Here is a 23,512-nt window from a genome sequence, read left to right on the forward strand (position 1 = left end):
TTTTTTGAACAGCGGTATTAGTTTTGACATCCCTTACGCATATCGAGGCCATATTAGGGCAATGTTTGAGCTTCGTCAGCAGTCCTATGGCCAATACGTCTTATGTTGTTTTTTTTTGTTATGTTCTTTTCCCATTGTAGGAAGTGCAACGACTCGGGATTAAGTTAAACTTCCGACGGCGAAAAAAGTGCATTGCCGTGTGCAGCAGAGCAGGACATCATTTGATAATGCGCAATCTTCCGCATCCAAGTCCAACTTCTTGGGTGGACTGGTCATTTATCCCTTGTTTATGTGATGAATACTAGCCTATGTGCTGTATGAATTGCTTGCAAAATATGGCAAGCATCCACTCAACGGAAATTTACTCGCACCTGAGGCGTGCAACAAGCCAATGATAAGCATGCATATGGAGATCCTATTAATGACGTCGTACACACGCTCCATGACGCAATCAAACAACAACGCATCAATCAGCATATTTGCAATATTTGAAATTTTGTTTTCTTAAGAAGTCTGTCCATCAAAATGTATATGAAAAGTTACATGTTTGCTTCTCTCATCATATTTCATGTTTGCTTCAGTACCTATAATGAAAAATATTCCCTTTAAATGAGAAAAACACATTGATTGCGACGCCACAGGCTATTAATGATGCATGCCAATTTAGGATATCTGTGCACCGACAACCATCCATGGTATTAAATATGCGCAGCGAACAGATGCAACATAACAAACAAGAAATGTGCACGCACGTGGCAGCGTTAATGAGAACTTGATTAATGTCCGAGAGAAAGACTGAAAACCGATGAAGGGGCGACGTCGCGGACTTCATGCAGGGGGGCGGGCTAGCGGTCGGGAGGAAGCGTGGACGGGCTCTCACATGCGACGGGTGGTCGTGAGGAAGAGATCCGGTTCCCCTCGTCATGAAAGTGCACTCTTCTTGGTTCGGAGAAAACATCTACAACAGTGCTGCCTGCACCGCTTATTTTACAACACTCCTACACTTGAAACACTTCCACACCACGGTCAGTTCTAAATATTCCCGATTTTCGTGGCTTGGGCCTCCCTGAATCATTATATTTCTTATTTGGTCGTGGTCGGACCTCCAAAATGCACCACTGCCTTTTATCATCCTCCGCTTAACCGAATCATGGCTGCATCCGCTATGACGAAGGCCTCTCGCCGTACAACGGACCTCAACCGCCTAGAAACTTCTCCCAGTCATGCCTTGGGCCTTCCTCCGCGTGTTGGTTTTTCATCACACCATGCCCTTGCCGAATTGGGGCCTCCTCTCGCTCATCACAAAATTTCGGTTTAGAAATCAGTGACACGTTAGTCAGAACAGGATCAGGCGGCCCAGTGAAGCCATGTCTTGAAGACATCCGACTTTACACGACTTATCTGTCTATTTTAGTGAATTGGGCCTCTCGAGCACGACATGGGCCTCTTGCTGTATCTTGGCTCGCAACCGCCCGCGCAGCCCATGCCATGACGCCTTTCTCTCATTCGTGATGGACCATGCAGCAGCGTGACCACTCCCGACATTCGAGAGTCTCCGTGACGGAGGTCTCCTCCGGGCGTTACGTTATTGGTCGTGGGCAGACGGTCCGGGCATATTACTACCCTCCACCGTCCTCACCAGGCCAGTCACGAATTTCGGCCCGCCCCCTATATTTCGGGGTGGGCAAAAATGGATGCTCATCCACCCTGTCTAACGGCAAAGGGGGGGGGGGGGGGGGGATTACCCACCGTCCGCACAGTGCCGCCACCTGTGGCCCTGTTTGACCGGGGCGTGTCGAATGTCTGTTTTCACTAGATTTGTCTGATGTCCGATGCGTTCCTGCGCATGCGCGTCCGGAGCGATTTTCACTCCTCTGGACCTACAGCAACCTCTGAGGTTTTGTCTGCATCATTTGGCTGGTTATTTGTGACTTCATTCGTTGGTCACAAGTGTTGTGTAGGTTTGTGAACGGCAGCAGATCCCACACACACCATTCAGTTTTAATTAAACAATCCAAGTGCTATGTGACATCGCCGTTAGAAGCCACGCGTATAATAAAATGGAAGAAATTCTTATGAAAATATGAAAGGCCTTCATCATTCTGCGCCTTCCTGAGCTTGAAGATGTAGGTGGGCACTGCAGCATTCAGAAGCATCGCCGATGTGGATGAAAAATCGGACGCGTGAGTTGCCGTTCGCTCCCCTCCCCCTTCCAGCGCCGCATACCTTGCTTAATGTGTTGTGGTTTGTTTTCATAAATGCTCAGGCTGCTTCCCCTCCTTCCTGCATACCTTTGTGCCCCTCCCCTCCCCGGGTATCGGCTGGGTCCCCTCTGCTGATAATGTCCGTGCAACAAAATCTTTTTCATGACGGTAACATCTCTAGAAGTCTACAAAACAACCACGTGCACTCAGACATTTAACTACACACAACCTCAAATCTCTGAGACACAAAGGGCGTTTAAAGACATGTAACTTTTACGGAAAGCAGGTCATTGCAACGAAGCCATCTAGTTTCCAGGAAACTAAAGCGCCAGCTTCTTGGCTTCACTAGCGGAATTTATCATAACCTGATTCGTCATTTGTCCTCCAAAACTCGTTCTAAGCGTTAACTAGGGCAGCCTTTATATTAGTAAGTTGCGGGGCTTACAAAGCGATCTCACTCTATCTGATTGTTTTATCCGAACTAGCTCCGGCCTCACACGATGTCGTTGGCACTTACCATTGGTTAATCACCACGAGATGAGACATGATTTTCGTTCCGCGAGATCGTGATTGTTTTCGTTTGAAATCAGTTCATAAGGCGAGTCACGCGCTGCCGAGCATGCGTACTCACTAGATTTTGAGACACACTGAACCAAGGTCCTGTAACAACCACTGAACAATGAAACTGTTGCTGTTGCTGGTTGCACGCGTGGACACTGTTGTGTGGGGTGGCGGCTGGTGGAAGTGTTGCGATGGGATGGCGGCAAAAAACCTTTGTGAACTCAATATTTATATTTGATTGGTTTGTGAAGTGTTGGCACAAGGGATAAAGCTGTCACTGTCTCACTATCACGCCATGTGGTTAGGAATCTGGGACAGCCCTGGCAACTGCAACATGTAGCATACATAACATCTATGATATCTTTCTCCGGGAAGTGTGATATTACCGGTAGAATTCCGGTATTACCGGTAGAATTCCGAATTCCGGTATTGCCGGTAGAATTCAACCGATATCGGCTTGAAGGCAGCCAATAGAACAGCAGCAGTGGGAGCAGCCTCCGTGACATCATGTCTGCCGGCGGCCTATCCGCACCATAGCCATGCTTAGTATTGTCCTTTTGTGACGAGCCTATCCACACCATAGCCATACCTAGTACAGCCCTTTTGCGATGAGAATATCTACGTCATAACCATGCATAGGATAGCGCTTTCGTGACGAGCCTGTCCACACCATAAGCCATAGGATAGTCATAGTCATAGGCATAAGCTAGATAGATAGTCATAAGCCACATCCACACCATAGGATAGTCCTTTCGTGACGAGCCTATCCACACCATTGCCATGCCTAGGATAGTCATTTTATGACTAGCCTATCCGCACCACACCCATACCCCAAGGACAATCCTTTTGTGACGAGCCTTTCCACGCCATAACCATGCCTAGGATAACCCTTTTGTGACGAGCATATCCACACCATAACCATGCCTAGGATAACCCTTTTGTGACGAGCTTATCCACACCATAACTATGCCTAGGATAATCCTTTTGTGACGAGCTTATCCACACCATAACTATGCCTAGGATAACCCTTTTGTGACGAGCATATCCACACCATAACCATGCCTAGGATAACCCTTTCGTGACGAGCGTATCCACACCACATTTATGCCTAGGATAACCCTTTTGTGACAAGCCTTTCCACGCCATAACCATGCCTAGGATAATCCTTTTGTGACGAGCCCTTCCACGCCATAACCATGCCTAGGTTAGCTCTTTTGTGACGAGCATATCCACACCATAACTATGCCTAGGATAACCCTTTTGTGACGAGCTTATCCACACCATAACTATGCCTAGGTTAACCCTTTTGTGACAAGCCTTTCCACGCCATAACCATGCATGGGATAATCCTTTTGTGACGAGCTTATCCACACCATAACTATGCCTAGGATAACCCTTTTGTGACAAGCCTTTCCACGCCATAACCATGCCTAGGATAATCCTTTTGTGACGAGCCTTTCCACGCCATAACCATGCCTAGGTTAGCCCTTTTGTGACGAGCATATCCACACCGTACCCCTGGGTATATATATCCACATATTCACATACCACATACCCCATATCCACCACGTACCCATATCCATACCCGTACCCCTAGGATAACCCTTTTGTGACCAGCCTATTCACACCACAACCATGCCTGGTATAGCCCTTGCAATTCGTCAGGCGAGATCGCATCGGCTAATGGTTACAGACAGATGCTCGGAAGAGCCCTGTTTCCGTTATGAGATCTGGTAGGTGCAAAAGCTACATCGTAAGGGCTGTCTCCTGGGCTTGGTGCGTTGCTCGCGGCACCAAACGCCAAACTGAATCTATTTGTAATTTGAAAATGTCGGCAGGTTCATTGCATATGATTGCATAAAAACACAAAACAGTACCAATATGCAGGTAAGATTATACTAGCTGCGGCTGGAAGAAGATGCAGAGCAGTATCGATCACCAGTGATCAGGGATCATCACCACTCGGAGAGAATGATCATGTCACACGCAGTGCCAGCCCCAGAAGTTAATGCAATGTGAGATGCGAGAAATAAGATCAGAGCGAAGTGAGTTTGCTTAACGGCACTGGTCGAGATATGATAAAAACAAGACATGCACGATACTAACCAAACTTTTTTAGCGCGCATGGTAAAAATAAACAGCGACACCGCACAAACACAGTGCAATGAGTGGCCCTGTTCGATCTGTCGTCAGCATGACTGTCAACTGAAATTCGTGACGTCATGCGTGCTGACGAAGCGTTTGGTATGAGTGCTGACCGGAAAGTTGCTATCTTTATCTTCCGTTTCCTCTTTACCTTTTAACTTGACTTTAGGACCTGTCATACTGCCTACAACATGGTGCATGGATGCGTAACAACTGCTCCATCACTACCATCTTTCCAACCCGTAAACTGAGTGCTTCTTCCAATGTCCATCGAATTTCAGTTTCTCCCCTGGTCATTGGCCATACGTCATGGTTGTGCATATACGCTTGTACCAATATGTCACGTCGGAGAAACATGAAGGACTGATGGACACGACCTTAGCTCGGGGAAAATCCTTGCCGATAGAATTCTTGGCGTACATTTATGAAGGAAAATACGTCTCATCCGTTGGTCAAGCAAACAAGGCATATTTAAAAAAGGCTTTTCCACGTCTGTATTGGGTTTTGAAATGAGATCACAGCCTTCAGATAACCCTCTCCAGCTCGCAGTCACTTTCTTTTTAAAACTTCATGCTCTCTGGTTTCTGAGCTTGACGCATACAAACATGGGCAGCCTTTTTCCCGCCGCCTGTTTGAAAGTCAACCACCGTCCGCTATACTGGCATCTCTGATACAACCCAAGTGATTACGTATTGAGGAGCATATTGACTTAACAGGGAATTTTGCTATTTAGATCGGTCTTTTGCTTTCAAAAGCATACCAATAGTTAAAAGTGAGTATTTTCCATCCTATCCAATGCTTGCCGTATCATCCCATTTCATGCTTGTCTTTCCATCCTATCTGATGCTTGCCTTTCCATCCCACCCGATGCTTGTCTTGCCATCTTATCTGACGCTTGCCTCAATATCTTCAAATGAGTGGCAATCCTTTTAATCTATCAGCTGGCTTTTGAACTAACACAACCTCATTAGACTCTGCGGCGTAAACTTACATTATATTCTAAACGAGTTAAATTCATGAAAAGTATATATGTTAGTAATTGCATGGATCTCAAGTAGCGGTACTAGGTATCTGTGGTGTACGAGGGGGTACTTTTGTTTTTTGGGGCTTCTATTAAGCTACTCCGTATTTTGCGTTCACTCTCACCAAACCCCACATCAAGCACATGCTCATCGAACCCAGTCAACAGGCTGTCAACACCCAGTCACCCAGTCAACACCCAGTCAACACCACTGTCCGCAAGCACGGACAAATGTATTTTCAAACGACGTTTATGCATGACAAAAATTAATCATAACCCCCTGGATATTTCAACCATTCCAGCAGCCCACGGTTCAGGATTTCATGGAAAAACATCCCCATATCGTATTAGTAGAAGGCGAAACGTAACAACGACGGATGAGAATAATCATTGAGAATAAGCCACTGCCGGAAGAGAAAACACATGCGGAAATTCGATGCATGCATACACATCGCGCAGCTATGTTTACATTTCCGTTTATTGCGTTTCGCAATGCCGTTGGCAGAACTAACCATGACATGCAAGGCCCTAGCAAGAGCAGACCAAACTATCTGTGTTGGTTATCCGTTATCACAGCACCCTTATCAGTGAAACGACCCACAATGTACAGATTTTAACTTCTCACAACACCCTCACCAGTGAAACCATCCATAACGTACAGATTCTAACTTCTCACAACACCCTCTTCAGTGAAACGATCCACAACGTACAAATTCTAACTTCTCACAACACCCTCATCAGTGAAACCATCCATAACGTACAGACTCTAACTTCTCACAACACCCTCATCAGTGAAACCATCCATAACGTACAGACTCTAACTTCTCACAACACCCTCATCAGTGAAACGATCCATAACGTACAGATTCTTACTTCTCACAACACCCTCATCAGTGAAACCATCCATAACGTACAGATTCTAGCTTCACACAACACCCTCGTCAGTGAAACGATCCACAACGTACAGATTCTAATTTCTCACAACGCCCTCTTCAGTGAAACGATCCACAACGTACAGATTCTAACTCCTCACAACACCCTCATCAGTGAAACGATCCATAACGTACAGATTCTAACTTCTCACAACACCCTCACCAGTGAAGCGATCCATAACGTACAGATTCTAGCTTCTCACAACACTCTCGTCAGTGAAACGATCCACAACGTACAGATTCTAGCTTCTCACAACACCCTCTTCAGTGAAACGATCCACAACGTACAGATTCTAACTTCTCACAACACCCTCATCAGTGAAACGACCCATAACGTACAGATTCTAGCTTCTCACAACACCCTCGTCAGTGAAACGATCCACAACGTACAGATTCTAACTTCCCACAACACCCTTATCAGTGAAACGATCCACAACGTATAGATTCGAAGTTGGTACGAGCGGATAAATAATTTTGTTGGCTCGAACATTCTCATTCGGTCTCTGCAACGTTTTAATGGCGGCATTTTTTAACCTTATCGTAGAATACGTTGATGGTCATCAAACAAAAAACAGAGCCAACATACGTGTTCGGAAGTCTATTTTAGTACACGTCTGCCAAGCAACAACCGACAATCACACTGCGTGGCTGTTAATTCGAATTTTTTGATTTCACTCCCGTAGTTCATCAAGCATCCTAGAGATGTCGGCAGCGCGCACACCTACGCGGGAAACCCTCCAGACAGAACCGGTCAGAACCGGAGCACTTGTAAGTAAGAACCTAACTTCCACCAAATACCTGTCACAATGTCACTGAAGGTAATGTCGCGCAGAGGTTACCATAGTGATTGCATCTCGAGTTCACCTGTCTAAAGCGCTTGTCTTGCCATGTCACGTGACGTCGAGTTATGTTAAAACGTGTGGCGTGCATGGAATTCTGCACGAAAACTCTCAATGAATTTAATGCCGCATTACACCGAAAGCATGCATCGGCTGCCAACGATTAATTCAACTTGTTCTGTACGGAAGACCGAAAAATTTCTGGATAGGCTCGGTTTTGAGCGCAACATCCTTCAATTTTGGACTCAGGCATCATCGACGTTCACGTTCACGTTCGCGTTTGCATTTGCGTGTATCAGGGTGGATTCAAGGCAGCGGCTGGCGCTCGCCATCTCCGTGGATATAACACAGGTGCCGGGCTATCACAGCACAAGACCTACATAATCAAATCTGACCGCAACCTTTTAACAAATTTTCTTCAGCGCTCCAACACGTAATAAGCAGCTGTTTGTCCTTATTATTCAGGCTTACACGAAAGTAAGCGTTTGCATATGCGTGTATCACAATGGATTCAGGGCTGGACTGGCATGTGCCATCTCCGTGGATGTAACACTCACGCGCCGGGCTATCACAGCACAAGACCTAAATCGTTATCAGGCCTGATCCCCCTCTTGCGTGCCTAAATCGCTGTTGACACAGAGTTCAGGCTTTAAGTGGCTGGTTGAACCTAAAAAAAGCCCACCTCACACCGTCATTGAGAGCGTTTTTTTTATAAATTTGATCCCAACCATTTGCATGGATGATTTCTGGGATCAGCTCTCACGCTAAGCAGTGCTTGTTGTGTGAGCCCTGGCCCCCACCATCGATCGCGCAATACCAGGCAACGGCAGAATTTAGTGGCGAAAGCTTTACGTACCGCAATGCTCGGCACGGTCCGTCCTGCCCTCTGACGCCAACTGACCTTTAGCGCGACCGCTGCCACCGGCCGCAGGCCATACCTGCCACAAGCAAATGGCGAGTTCCCTACAGCGACTCGAACCCATCCCACCACTGGCGGGTGGATCGGAATGCAGGCGCTCTAACTAACTGAGCCACCAGGACGAACTAAACAAAAAAGTCATGCCCTGCCAATGTCCATGATCATGTTCATGCAGACACCATGTTCTGCTCGTGTCCCTGAGCATGCCACTCTGAAGAAGTCGCTTCCTGAAGAACTCTGAAGAAGTCGTCGTCGTCGGCTTCCTATTCGGAGCGTTAAAACTCCACTCTTCGGAGCATCACCTGGTGGAGGGCCCGCTCAGTTGAAACGTCGCGCGTTTCACGGTCTTGCGTATCATGGCCCCGTGCGAAGCAGATCGCGGAACGTGGGACCCCCATGTGCGCTGGGACCGGCTTGCTGCGATCGGGGGCGCCCCACGGACGAGCTCCGTGGTCCCCTAGAGCCCCTGCCGCGGCGGTACCCATAGCCCGACGGTGGTGTCGGCATCAGCGGGGCCGACAGCAGGGGTGGCGGTGGCGGCGTCGGCATCAGCGGCGCCGGCCGCAGCGGTGGCGGCGCCGTCGGCAGCAACGGCGTCGGCAGCAACGGCGTCGGCATCAGCGGCGTCGGCGCCAGCGGTGCCATCAGGCGGCGTCTCTCTGCGACCAGGCGGCGGCGGCGGCGGCGGGCCGCCGGCTCCAGGCCGTCCACCCATTCCTCCACCTCCTCATCCAGCTCTGGGACGAACCTCCAGCTGCAGGCCGGGGCGCGACACATCGGACAGCGGTGGCCGCGCTGCACCAGGCCGCGGGCGCAGCCGGCGCAGAAGCAGTGGAGGCAGTCTAGCCGCGCTGCGCCTACCAGCAGCTGGCTACAAACGCCGCAGACGAGGGAGGCGGGCGGCCCACCGGCGGACGGGGGCGCGGAGGCGACGCCGCCCTCGGCCGGAGTGTCGCTCGGCCCGGCCTGGTGCGACCTGCGGGGAGGAGAGGTGGCCTCCACGAGACGGACTTCGCCAGACTGTTTCGCAGCCGGCGTGCTGTCCAAGCGGAGATGCATATCTCTAAGCCTGTCAGAAAGGACCTCCATTTCCATATTGAGCAGCTTCTTGCTCCTGAGAATTCTCAGGTTGTGATCCGCGTCGATGAGGCTATGATCAAGCAGACATCCGCTGCCATCAGGGCACTTCCCTTGCACAGATTTCAGACACATATGAAGACGCTCGCATCCCGCGCGTGCGCAGCCCGTACCGTTGTATGCAGCGCAAACTCGTGGGAGCCTGGACTCTTCGGCGCTGCGGCTAGTCGGCTCGTACTTCTCCTTAAGCAGATGCAAGATCTCGCTCTGATCCGCCACGCGCCAGCCGTGATTTCCCAGTATGCTTGTGTTCCGCACTGTGGTGAGTAAGTGCGTCTTGGTGCATTTATCCATGAAGCGACATTTTCCGGTCACGAAATGGAAACAGACGTGTAGGTCTGGACAGTGATCATCGTCGCAGCTGGTTCTTTGGAAGGCGCGGCAGATGCCGGGGAGAGTTTTGTCCTGCTGAGGCGGGCCGCAGGTGCTCCCAGTGGCCATAGTGTTCCTGAAACAACGGGAGAACGATGCTCAGGCTGCTAAATTCTGTTATGCACTCCCACGTCGCAACCCAACACCAATGGCCATCACTGACGGTGTGCGTATGTCAAATCCAGCAGCGAAATAGAGGGAGCAATTATGAAAGTGCGTTCTTCGTCATACGACTCAGTTTCTGGTCAATTGGCTGGCTATAGCAATATTAATCACACCAGCATACAGCATCAGCGTGGCAGCTAAAAAAGCCTGTAGATCATCTCAGTACAGAGCGCGTGCCGTTGGGGATTTGCGACACACTCAGCTGCTCAGGACATACGGCATCGTGTGCCTCTCACCTTGACGAGGACGGCACCGCGGTCCGGGAACCTCGTACGTCAGGTTTCCCAGGCGACACTCACTACCCGCACCCCCGACTATTTTATGGCGTTTGTGTTCAATTGCCGTGGTAAACAGAGCAGCCTGTAGGTTTTGGGACCAAAGGCCGGAAATGCTTGAATGCTGACACGTGTTGCCTTTTAAAGCCAGAAATCACCATAAATTGGTGCTCTGCGAATGCGTGTGATCCAGCTAGTTTCTGTCACGGTCAGCCAACGCGCGGTCTATTAGGACCGACAGGATTGCCGGGCTGGATATACTCACCACGACAGCGTACGCAATTACAACATTCGGTAAGCATGTTGTGTCTTGGGGGCGTATAACATCTACCTTTTAAACATTGACTCTAAGATATATGTCCAAAAGATATACACAAGACGCTCTCTGTCCCTCACCCGTAAGAGTCGTAAGAAGTCGTAAGAACACTTTCAAAACCGGTGTTGTGCCCAGTGCACCTCAGTTTTCAGCATCATTTTTCATGCACCTCGCTTGACGAATGGTGATTCTGGGAATCATGATCACGACTGAAAACCTTTACGGACACATGCTACTTAAACAAATAAAAACAACCGAAATAATCCCCCGCTGAGGCCACTCACATCATACTATTGCAGTGACCTGTCATCGAGCATTTTACAAATGAGTCCATTTGGGCTATGAGCTAGTTCGCAGTCATGATGTCCCATGCAAACCGGCTCAGACGTATGACGTCACTCCTATCGTTGGACGATATCTTAGATGGCACGCCGCCAACAGACCACAACCTGAATCCACTTGTGGAGGTGTGACTCAGCGACAGGAACATTCGACAACCAGTCCCTTACAAGGCCCCAAGAGAGAACGTGGCGCGCCGGGACCTCATGCCTCACAACCAGTCCCTTACAAGGCCCCAAGAGAGAACGTGGCGCGCCGGGACCTCACGCCTCACAGCCAGTCCCTTACAAGGCCCCAAGAGAGAACGTGGCGCGCCGGGACCTCACGCCTCACAGCCAGTCCCTTACAAGGCCCCAAGAGAGAACGTGGCGCGCCGGGACCTCACGCCTCACAGCCAGTCCCTTACAAGGCCCCAAGAGAGAACGTGGCGCGCCGGGACCTCACGCCTCACAGCCAGTCCCTTACAAGGCCCCAAGAGAGAACGTGGCGCGCCGGGACCTCACGCCTCACAGCCAGTCCCTTACAAGGCCCCAAGAGAGAACGTGGCGCGCCGGGACCTCACGCCTCACAGCCAGTCCCTTACAAGGCCCCAAGAGAGAACGTGGCGCGCCGGGACCTCATGCCTCACAACCAGTCCCCTACAAGGCCCCAAGAGAGAACGTGGCGCGCCGGGACCTCACGCCTCACAACCAGTCCCTTACAAGGCCCCAAGAGAGAACGTGGCGCGCCGGGACCTCACGCCTCACAACCAGTCCCCTACAAGGCCACAAGAGAGAACGTGGCGCGCCGGGACCTCACGCCTCACAACCAGTCCCTTACAAGGCCACAAGAGAGAACGTGGCACGCCACGGCAGGTCAACAGGCCAACAGAGGGAGCATTCGGGATCCAGACAGATCCTTGGGGCACGTTTCAAAACAGCTTAAGCAAGGTTATCGACTGAGGCCGGAGGGAACACTGATGCCGTGCTTTCTTGTTCTGACTCCGTCTTTCTTCTTGACCCCAACCAGCTTTGCGAGCACATAAGTCATTGCAACATACGGCCCATGATTGAAATCCTAATTAGCCAAGAGCAGCAGCCACAGTCAACCTGATCGAACCCAATGGTCACCAAAAAATTGTGCACTGCTTCTATATCAAACCTATAGACATTACTGCGAAGCTGCCACACCAGTCACCACCCCTCGCCTTTGTTCTGAACAACACGCAGGCCTAACGAATCCCAAAGAACACGAAGCGACGAGGTTCACGCCGCCCGATGAGCCCTCTCGTGCTCACTTGCGTCCCTTGTAGTCCGCTCGAGTCGACACCGACACAAGGCAGCACTGACACAGACACGGGCAGCGTCCGGGCCGAGTCAGGGCCCGTTCGGCGGAGGGCACTGCAGCCGCTGCACGGCCTTGGGACGCGCGCCACGAGCGCCTCCTCCGGCCAATGTCGGCAACAAGCCGGCGCGATACGGCCCGCCGCGCAGTCCCGGCAGGTGGTGCAGAGTCGGTGTCGGCGGATGGTGACGGTAGGTCCCGGTGGGTGGTGCAGAATTGGTGCCGGCGGATGGTGAGGGTAGGTCCCGGTAGATGGTGAGGGTAGGTCCCGGCGGATGGCGCAGAGTCGGTCCCGGCGGGTGGTGAGGGTAGGTCCCGGCGGATGGTGCAGAGTCGGTACCGGCGGGTGGTGAGGATAGGTCCCGATGGGTGGTGCAGAGTAGGTCCCGGCGGGGGTGAGGGTAGGCCCCGGCGAATGGTGCAGAGTCGGTCCCGGCGGGGGTGAGGGTAGGTCCTGGCGGATGGTGCAGAGTCGGTCCCGGCGGGTGGTGAGGCTAGGTCCCGGCGGGCGTGAGCCTTGTCTCGGCTGACGGTAGGCCGGGTCTTCGAGAAGGTTTTCGTCTGATATTTCCCCAACTGTCCAAATTTATTTGAACCACACAATCGCCTGCACTGTCAGAATCCCCGCCGTAGTTATTCACACGGTCCTCACCAACATCGATGAACGCCATCCCCTTGTGATTCACAAAGCCTTTCTTCTGTCAGGCCTTTCGACCGCGAATGACCATTTTAAGGCTACAGGGTGAAGGAGAGCGGACGGCGGTGGGGCGGGACTACATGCATCTGACGTCTGGCAGTCCTCCGCCGAGACTTAGCCCGCAGACCGCGCATGCGCCGCTATACCAGGTGTGTGTGGACGCCGGTTGGGGGGGGGGGGGGGGCACATGAGCCACAGATGGCCGCTGTACACGGCTTCTCCCGGATAAATGGGCAGCCACGTCATTTGAGGATGAGGCTTCGTTGAGGACACGACGTGTCAGCGTACTTTCCAGTGACAGCAAATATCTAGTTGGGGTATTTGCTTATCTATAGCTTACAAAGACCACGTTCCGCAAAAATCAAAAGGTGAGCTCCACTGACAACTCATGGTAGCTAAGGGCTAACGGCTAACAACAAGTCATTCATGGCCAATAACTCCACAAGCTGATGATAATCCAAGTGGTTCCGGTGCCAGTGACTGGGTCCCACTGTGCTCCGAGCAGAACAGGAAATCCATGAGGCAGGAATGTGGTTTCGCAACATGAGTTGAAGAGGGATGAAGCCCCCAATTGAACGTGAAACTGCATCGCTGTCCTGAGGCTTTGGGCACTCCCAAATGGGCAGGGGCAAGCGCCATAGTTGTCCGAGGAAGTTGGCACAGCGCCAAGTGCCCGAAAACCAAAACCAACACAGACAGGGCTTTCTTCTCATCGCCTCGTGAGACCGTGTGCGTTTCATGATATTCGCCCGTGATTTCAGAGGCAGCGTGACCACAACTGCCGTCGCCTACCGGCACCAGACGTCGGGGCGGAGAAGCTTCCGTGTTTGGCCGACCGGCGGTGGGGCGGGGGCGAGGAGTGAGGGGGAACCGGCTGCACGTTGAAGTAATGGGCGTCTGCAAGGCCACCAGTTGGCTCCACATGATCCAACCTGGCCCTCACGGAGCCGTTCAGTGAAGGTTACGTGGTGACTGATCATTCCTGTGTAATTAATGTGAGATGACAGTGCCCGGCTCTAGCCTCATTTGATGTCGCCTTTCAGCTTCACAGTCACTTGGAATATGTTAATCAGTTTCATTGCGCGCGGTGCGTTTCACGCTGACATGGCGTCTCAGCCATGTGGGTCACGTGGGTGTTTCATTGGATCAAACCTCTATTTTGAAAGCAAACGATAGTTTGGACCGCAATAATGTTGCTCTGATGTCCGTTGATTGCGTCTACTACCGGTGTAGGTGCCGCTGTGCGATGAAATGCACGGTTGCTCAGTTCAATAGCACTCATCGGAGTTGGAGTGCTTGGAGCAAAGGGCCAGACAGTACTTTTGATTGGTCAATGTAGAGGACGAGACGTTTCTTGGAATCATCTCTATTGATTGATTTTGTGCGTTTCTAGTTGTGTCTTTAATTGTTTTTCAATTTACGTTGTGTTTTTCTTGACGTTTCTCAAAATTACCTTTTTGATTAATTTCGGGCAATACAAAATTTGAAACACTTGCCTCTGTACCAGACATCGTCACTTCCTTTTCACACTGGGAGTAAAGGAAAGCAACGCTCTGATAATCTACATTGCTAGGATGGACAGTCAGTTGCTATCTTGTCTATATTAGATAACCGTCTTTGAGTGCGTGATGACGTGCACAATGATTGTGCACCGCCCTTGCCTCTCCATTGCACTAGGTAGCACTCGCACAAAAACACTGATATTTCACACGGCCGCATTGCGTAACTTAGACAGTTTAGCCTTTCCGAAACTGGCGCCATAACTATTGCGTCTGGCCGGCCTACCGTACATGGCCATGCTGACTTCTGCTTGAACTGGTTAATAGGCAACACAAGATTTTGTTGAAACATCCGCCAGAATGCAGGTCGGTTTATGCCATGGTGCCGAAGCATCGCAGCATTTAACACGTTTCCAGTGAATGTTTCTTATTCCAAATAAGCCATCGCGGAACTTGGAACTTATTACGTGGAACTGTAACGTCACGATTATGTAGGTCAAGATGGCGGCAAAATCAGGGGTGGCGCAGTATGAGAAGGCGGGAGGAGGCGGGCAGTTGCCCCTCCACCCACCGGCAGGCCGGGAGAGGTAGTAGAATGCTTTTGCAGTCTCAAAATTTTTGGGAGGCTCCTTTTTTTCCCAAACTAAAGACATTGTAGGTACACGTAAATCCCAGGCCCCAGATCAAAGGTGCTCCATAGCTGAGCCAGGCAGCAACAAATCGGGTTCATTTCTACATCAAGAGGGCCGTTTTTATCATGAGGTCACATTTATGAAAAAGGCGACCAATACTCCAGATAATTTCGTAGACCCAATGATATGCTCAGGGGGCCCATTTGCTGGCTTGAGAGGCTGCTGTTGCGAGCTAGGAAGCCCTGCTCTGGGTTGGGAGGCACCCTCTATATTCAGAAGGTCCCTTTCATGCATCAGATGGCCAAGGTTCCAGATCAGGGTGACCTGTTGTGGGATAATGAGGCCACTTTGCGAGATTTGAAGGTCCTTCATGAATCGGAATAATCCTGTTCTGGATAAGGAATTCCCTCTTTGCAACAGGAGTCTTTCTTTGTAACCGATGACCATGTTTTTAATACAGTGAGACCCTTTGCTGGATATTTAGAGGGTTCACACACTGGTGTTTTCTAATGATCGACATTTATCTACTTGAATATCATGCATGACCAAGTTCACAAGAGGGTGCATGCCCTCGGTGCTACTGCCCTCGCTTACTACACCGCTCAGGATAACCCCTGTGAGAAGGACCCATTTTGTCTCGAAGGCCCGGTGGAAAATCCCACCCCCTAACCCCGGCGCCCCCAACTCAAAATATGTGGCGTCGCCCCTGGACGAAATGCTGAGGAAGGTGGAGCGTCGCGATTGGAACAACGGCACGTCGGCCAGGGTGTGCAGATGGCGCTGTACCGACCTCTGCGCAAGGGCTGCCTCCCCGCCGAGCTCGGGTCTTTCCGATTCAGCCTCCAACGACAGGTCTCGGCTCCCTCTCCGATCAGGCTGGGGACGTGCTGGCTCATTTCACAGGACCCGGCCAGCGTAGTGCTGGTGGGAATCAAGCGCACGACCAGAGCTAGGACGATCACCTCACCCACCAATGAAGAGGCTGACCACGTGTTCAGAAGCCGTGCTACTTGGGAGTTGATACCCCACGCCGTGGTCATAATCAATTCAGCAGGCAAGCAAAGCGTGGGAGCAGACAAACCTCGGAACCAGTGCAACTCGAACCACGCGTTGCGCCACATTTCCATGCAAAATCCGTCAGGTATCCACTAGTGACTACATCTATAAACTTAGCGCGCACATTTTGCGTGCCAGTTCAGTCCTAACCATCGACAGGCACGTCCATTGACCGCAGGTCTGTCCCGCAATTAAGTCCGTCGATAGAAAATCCGTCGGCAAAAGCGAACTGGGAAAATCAGGAGAAAGACGGGCATTGGTTGCGTAAACCCGACACAGCTGATCACTAATCTGATCATCACTGATCAGCTGACCACTAATCAGTGGCTTGACACCGGTTATGGAAGTTTTGCAGCAACTTGAAGCTACGTCTTTCGAAGTCGCCGCAGAGACCGAAGTGGTCGCAGTTACAGATGTGTTTAGAATATGTGGACTGACTCAGACTCAGATAAACCGTTTTTAGAACTGCAGCTGAACTGCCAGGTATCGCCGCTCACATTCGTATAGCGGTCGAGTACAGTCGCGTGGTGATTATTGAAATCATTTTGGAAAACGCCGGTGTAGGCGAGTGCTTTCATCAGCATCCCGCCATCGCAACCCTTTTTCATGCTTGGCTGTCGTGGACGTGAGCCAGCGTGCAGGCCGTGGATGAGGGTGGCGTACGGACATGCCGGCCGTCTCCAGCAGACGGACCAAGGCTCGAGTCCCCCCGTTAATCGGGGCGGACTTCCGGACCGCCTCCCCGGCGCCATCCGGGTCTCCCGGCCAGATCACAGAAGGACCAGCTGACTTCCAAGCCAACCTCGCCATAGTGACATACGAGCTGTCGCCCCGGGCTGATATCGGACGGGGGCGGGTCAGGTGCCAAGTGAAGCCGCGGCTGAACGTGCTGCTCCTCGTGCTGCTGCCGGCAGCGGCGTCAGGTGCTCGTCCTGCGGGCGCTCTGGGACAGGAGCGGTGTTCACCGCCTACCACCGTCAGACGCTCTTTCTCTCGGCTACCTGGAGAAGGAACGGGACTGCACGGCCTGAAGCAGTGAGACCTTAGTCGTCTAGGTCCTCGGGTATACGAGCACGCCGCCCGGCGGCGTCCGACACCCCGACCTGAGGTCAAGTGAGTCGCCCCACGGTGTGTCCGTCCCTTGTAGAGGTGCGTGCTGCGGACCGGACCACGCTCGGCTTGGCGCTGGATTGCACCGGGCGCCGAGAGCCGCTGCTCACGACCACCGCATGGTGTTGACTGCCTCATTCCCTGCTGGCTTGTTCTTTCTTGCTAGCAAAGTATGGTTCGCAAAACCCCATCCCCTCTCCATTGTCGTTTGTATGTTTTTCGATCATCCGCTGGCCCCAGGCGATCGTGATTTAGCGCTGGGTACAAGTTCGGTGCGGGTTTACCAAAAGCTGACAACAAATCAGGAAATGAATAAGCTCAGCGCAAGAACAAAACTGAACGCGACAAAAATTGACCGTGTGTGTTACTCGCAGACCTGTTCGTCACACTCTTCGTCCATCACTTGAAGCTTCGACCGGGCTACCGACACATTTAGCAATCTGCTGAACAGAAGTACGCCGAGCAGCGGGCGGCGCAGCCTGCCACGCGGGTCGCGCGGCGGCCGGCCGCGTCCTACGCCTGTGTTTGGCTGTAGCTGGGCTGGGGCTCCGGTTACGACTTCGGGCGCCCTGGCGACGGCGTGTCGCCGGTGACGCACGGCGCTGCGGCCGCGCCACCGCAGTAGCCCTGCCCTGCCGTGCCGCGCCGTGCCGTGCTGTGCTGTGGTCGTGCCCGGCGCACGGCGGGGATGTAGCGGAGACGGCCGGGCGCAGCTGCTCGTCCGCCGCAGCCCGCAGGCCACTCCCGCTCCGCAGACATGTTGTAAGTGCTGACCGGCCCCGCTCCGCAGACATGATGTAAGCGCTGACCTCCCCGCTCTGCAGACACGTAAGCGCTGACCCGCCCCCGCTCTGCAGACACGTAAGCGCTGACCGCCCCGCTCTGCAGACACGTAAGCGCTGACCGCCCCGCTCTGCAGACACGTCAGCGCTGACCGCCCCGCTCTGCAGACACGTAAGCGCTGACCGCCCCGCTCTGCAGACACGTATGCGCTGACCGCCCCGCTCTGCAGACACGTAAGTGCTGACCGGCCCGCTCTGCAGACACGTAAGCGCTGACCGCCCCGCTCTGCAGACACGTAAGTGCTGACCGGCCCCGCTCTGCAGACACGTAAGCGCTGACCGGCCCCGCTCTGCAGACACGTAAGTGCTGACCTGCCCCGCTCTACAGACACGTAGGCGCTGACCGGCCCCGCTCCGCAGATATGATGTAAGCGCTGACCGGCCCCGCTCCGCATGTAAACGCTTACCGCCCCGCTCTGCAGACACGTAAGCGCTGACCCGCCCCGCTCCGCAGACACGTAAGTGCTGACCGGCCCGCTCTACAGACACGTAAGTGCTGACCGCCTCGCTCTGCAGACACGTAAGTGCTGACCGGCCCCGCTCCGCAGACATACTGCGCGCACTGTCAACCCCAGTCCGCAGGCACTGTCCAGTCCACCCCCGCTCCGCAGACACGTTGTAAGTGCTGACCGGCCCCTCTCTGCGGACATGTAGACACTGACCGCTCTCGTTCCGTAGGCATATTGTAAGTACTCTCCCCTTCTCTGTCTGACCTGTTGACTCTGACCACTTTCCACTTTCCACTTTCCACCTTCAACTTTGACCACTTTCGTTCCCATAGACATGCTGCAGTTACCGGTCGCTCTTCTTCATAGACATCTGCTGAGCGCTGGATGTTTCGGCTCCACAAGCGTGCCGTGAATACTGACTGCCGCTGCTTTTTAAGATTATGTGAGCGCCTATCACGTCCGCCCTGCAGAAATGTCGGAAGTGTCACCTTTATTCAGGATAAAAGGGATTATCGTCAGAACTGCTTCGCGCGGTCTGCTTGAAGATCGTCCAGGTGTATATGATGCCACTGAATTGTCACACAAATCCCGCATTTTGAATGGCCATGGGGTGCTCAAGGTCATCAAATTATGATCGCCGAATTATTTATGCCTGGCGTGCGTCGGCACGATTCGAGACATCAGCGGACAGCAGTTGGCCGAACAGCGGGTTAAATTTGCTGATTAAAAAATTTGGGCACGAATCAAGTTTTGTGCCCTATAATAACGAAATTTGTGCAGTGATACTACTTATGACAGAAATGAGACGAGAAAGAGAATCAAATAACTTCAGAAATGACCCATGGACAGGTATGTGAATGCAAGCAAGAAAAATATAATTACGGACAATAATGCAAGAATACAACGAGGCAGGGCCAAAGCACGCCCATATAACGACATTCGTGTTCAGCAAACACCCATTTTTACCGAGCCACCTGTCGGTAAGTTTAAAGTACTATAAGTGAGGCAGTCCGTCCGATTTAGTGAAAGCTCTGACACGTCCAGTCTGGCAGCGACTCTGACGTCATTCAAATGTTTCATGGCGTAATAAAACGGTGTATTGAGGAACCTATTTACTAAAAAGTAGAATTATATTCTCGAGAGTAGTTCTTTGCGCTCAAAGGCCTACCAGTAGCTGAAGCGGGTGTGTCTAACGTTTTTGGTTTTCTCAATACTTGCCCAAGGAGGATGTAGCAATTATCTATGGTTAAATTTGGTCGCTAAACGTGGAATTAAGTCTTGCAACAGTTTTGATTTAATTACTTTTATCGATCCCATCGATAGCTGTGAGTGGAAAAATGCAATCCTAAAAGATAAACCAATCAGCAGGCAGGAAAGGACCAATGCATTGGCCTAAATGTGGCGATTAACTGCGCGCTAGGGAGATGAACATTATTTTGGTTGCTAGGTAACGTAGAACAATCGCATTTCCCTAGAGGCTGGTGCATGGTGCTCAATGTAAACAAAAAACATCAGCATAATGGCCACCGCCATCGCCGCGTTCGCAAGCTGCTGTCAGCGCTGACAAGCGACATCCTCGAAAAGCCTTTGGCTACAGCTAACCATACCTTCGCAACGATGTCGACGTATTTAGTAGAGAATATTACTTGGAGGCTACGCGATTAATTGATTCTTTCATAAAAACCAAAGAGAATTTGGGGGCTGTGGCAATATCTCGTCAGTGGAGGCGACTTTGTAGAAACCAATGACATCAAAATTTGTAAATCAAAATTCCCTTCCATCCTACGTGCACAGTCAAAAATCCTAACTTGACTAGACACATTCCCTTGAAAGGGAGCTTGTTTCATCATATCTGGTGGTTGCCTAAATATTTTTAGATGTGGAACAATCCCTTTAACCCTTGTCCTGATAGCGGATGGAGTGGGAGTGGGGGGGGGGGGGGGGGGGGGGGGGGGGGGGGAGGCGATGCGACCCCAACCCCTAAGACTTTCCGAGGATACCTCGCCACCACGTCGTGTAATCGTGACGTTTTTGTAACCTACGGGGTATTTATGGCACGCGTTGACACCCAAGGCATGCTCTTAGCTTTTCTGGTTCTGGGGCAACGGTGATTTTTGAGGAACACTGCACGGCGATCTACGGCCGGCGTGGGAGGCGGACGGCAACCGACGATGCTGCGGAACACGCGCGGTGGGCCAACATTGTTGCATTACCGAAGTCATGTATCATTAACATGTGCTTAAAACACATCACGCTATTCAATTTGTACTAAACTAAATACGGATTATGCCTGTTTAGGTTTCGTGTCGCAGTAAGGCATAGTCGCGTGCGTATGAGCATGTAAAAAGTTTGACTTAAAGGAAAACATGGCCTTTGGCATGGCATAATAGGGTCAAATACTAATCTTCTCTCATGCAATTAACTACCAATCGCGAGACCGCACTGAGAACAATCTACAGGTGTTTTTCATTGAGCCCTACTTCTCTTAGATTGGGAACGGCAGGGGGACATCAACCCCTCCATCTTTATCAGCCCTTGTTATGAAAAACGGCGGATCAGAGTGAGGGCACATATGGTCGATCTACAAACATTTCAGCTCTTTAGGTATGTAGACATGCCTTATTAGTGTCTCTTTTCTCCAAGAACCTGCTCTTTGAACTACAATAATTCCAAAAAATTGGTGTCAGTTCGGATCCTATAGCAGGTCAATAGAAACGACGTAATGTTACTTGCAATATGGTGGCATTTCGGCCCACGCCGTTACGCCTGGGGATAGATTGCAAAGTGGCGATATTTCGTATGTTTGGGATTTGTTGTGATTTGAAAACGTCGGCTTGAAAGCAATCCTGCTTTTGATTGGAGGACGAATGCAACGAAAAGACACATACCAACTTTTCAGGGAGATTAACAGACCCAACTGCCCTGTGGTGCCCGAGCCAGAATTGCCCAAGATTTCCTATAGCGTGGTTGGGGATGAAAACATGATCTTTCGGTGGCTTCGGCTTTTAGCGTGTTTTGGGAAGTTTTGGCAAAGCCTCTTAAAAGGACACAGCCCTCCGCTCATGTATGGCGCCTTAGTCATCAAAACATTGGCTCCAAATCATTTTTGTCTCATTTAATACGCATAGTCAGCCTTAGAAGCGACAACTCGCAAACACAGACCTTTCCATGACACCATGGGATTGCAGGAGACCAAACACACGTCACTGGACTACATTCTGCAGATCCTGCCTCGGGGTACACCACCCCTCGTGGCCAGCGCCGGACGCCTCAATAAGTAATGGTGAGAGCGCGGGGCTGCGGCAGGCTCGCAGTGCCCTGCTCTGCCCCGCTTGGTCGTCAGTGCCGATCAGCGTGGCTGCCAGTGAGGCGATGTTCGGCGGCCTTTCCGGTCTCCCCGCAGCAAGAAGTCGTGAAACTCAAGGTCGCGCCGGAACACTGATGAGGTCAGGAATTTGGCATGCCTGGTGTTCTCGGAGCGGTTTTCCCATTTTTTTTCCAGAAGGAATTTTCCTTAATCATACAATCGCACGCTTGGTTCATTTACAGGACCTTCGGAATATTTTGTGGGAATAAAGGTATTCATTTGATTCGAGCACCAATGATCCATATGCTGGAGCCCTAAAGATTGCATATTTCCCCATTACGTAACATTTGCTAATATCCGTCAACTTCAGCGCTCCCCTCCGGTGCACTTTTGCATCCTCAGCGACATTGAACTATGTCACCAGATGTGTCTCCTTGTCAGCGCACACTGTACCGAGGCGTTCGTTTTTAGTGAAATGATACACAGAACGCTTCGATCGAGACCATAAGTGAGTCTGTTGCGTCCCGCGACGAAACAAACACATTGCAGACGTTGGCGCAAGACGAAATGAACTTTATGATGCTCTAGTTGGAGCTATTGGCTACGTGACGCGGCTTTCCGACTCTGAGCGGTCTCTGACTCGAGTCTTTAGTGACTGAGAGACTTTTAAATGATTTTAGCTATCAACAGTCTGGACAAGATCGGGGATTCGCCGCCAATCGCCGACGGAGACCTATTGGGCGTCGGTCACTGAAACATTTGGAAGGTTTATCGGCACACACACACACACACACACACACACACACACACACACACACACACACACACACACACACACACACACACACACACACACACATTTCAACGGCTTGATTCGGGGCCTCGTGATTTCTGTTGCCGTCCGCCGCCTGAGTCGACGTAGATCGCTGTACAGTGTTTCTAGCGAAGCACCGCTACTTGAAAACCAGGCGTGCAAAGCATACGTTTTTGTGTCGAAACACACACAACAAACGTTTCAGGGGCGACCAAAAACTGGCGCGTGATTGCACGATACGCCGAAGGGGTGTCCTTGAACAAATATTAGTGGGGGGGGAGGGGGGGGGGAAAGCGCATCGTAATCTGCTCTCCTGTTCAAGAAATGCATTTCCTGTCACTCTTTCCTAATGACATTTATATTAATGCCCGCCCGGGTAACAAATTGAATACCCTTTGCTCAGGTGGGAGTCCTTGACCTCCTAAAAATGAAAAAAAACGAAGGAAGCTAAAGACATTAGACTCGCAAGGTGTGTTGGCCTGTATGTGAACTTATTTGCGTAAAAACCTGAGGTTCCTAGGTCATGATCTTCTGGTTAAATAAAGTCAAACAAGGTCA

General features: G+C 51.4%; 1 protein-coding gene across 1 annotated transcript in view; it reads left to right on the plus strand.

The window, feature by feature from the left end:
* Positions 1–18,242: 18,242 nt before the first annotated feature.
* The window catches only part of LOC119114115 (golgin subfamily A member 6-like protein 2), a 35,659-nt gene continuing 30,389 nt past the window's right edge, over positions 18,243–23,512 (plus strand). The window contains exon 1 of the mRNA XM_037238330.1: positions 18,243–18,304. Within this exon, the coding sequence (XP_037094225.1) occupies positions 18,300–18,304 (5 nt within the window). The 5' untranslated portion in view covers positions 18,243–18,299. The remainder of the gene's footprint in view (positions 18,305–23,512) is intronic.

Source organism: Pollicipes pollicipes, unplaced genomic scaffold (genome assembly GCF_011947565.3).
Source record: "Pollicipes pollicipes isolate AB1234 unplaced genomic scaffold, Ppol_2.1 Scaffold_7262;HRSCAF=8765_pilon_pilon_pilon, whole genome shotgun sequence".
Taxonomy (NCBI): domain Eukaryota; kingdom Metazoa; phylum Arthropoda; class Thecostraca; order Pollicipedomorpha; family Pollicipedidae; genus Pollicipes; species Pollicipes pollicipes.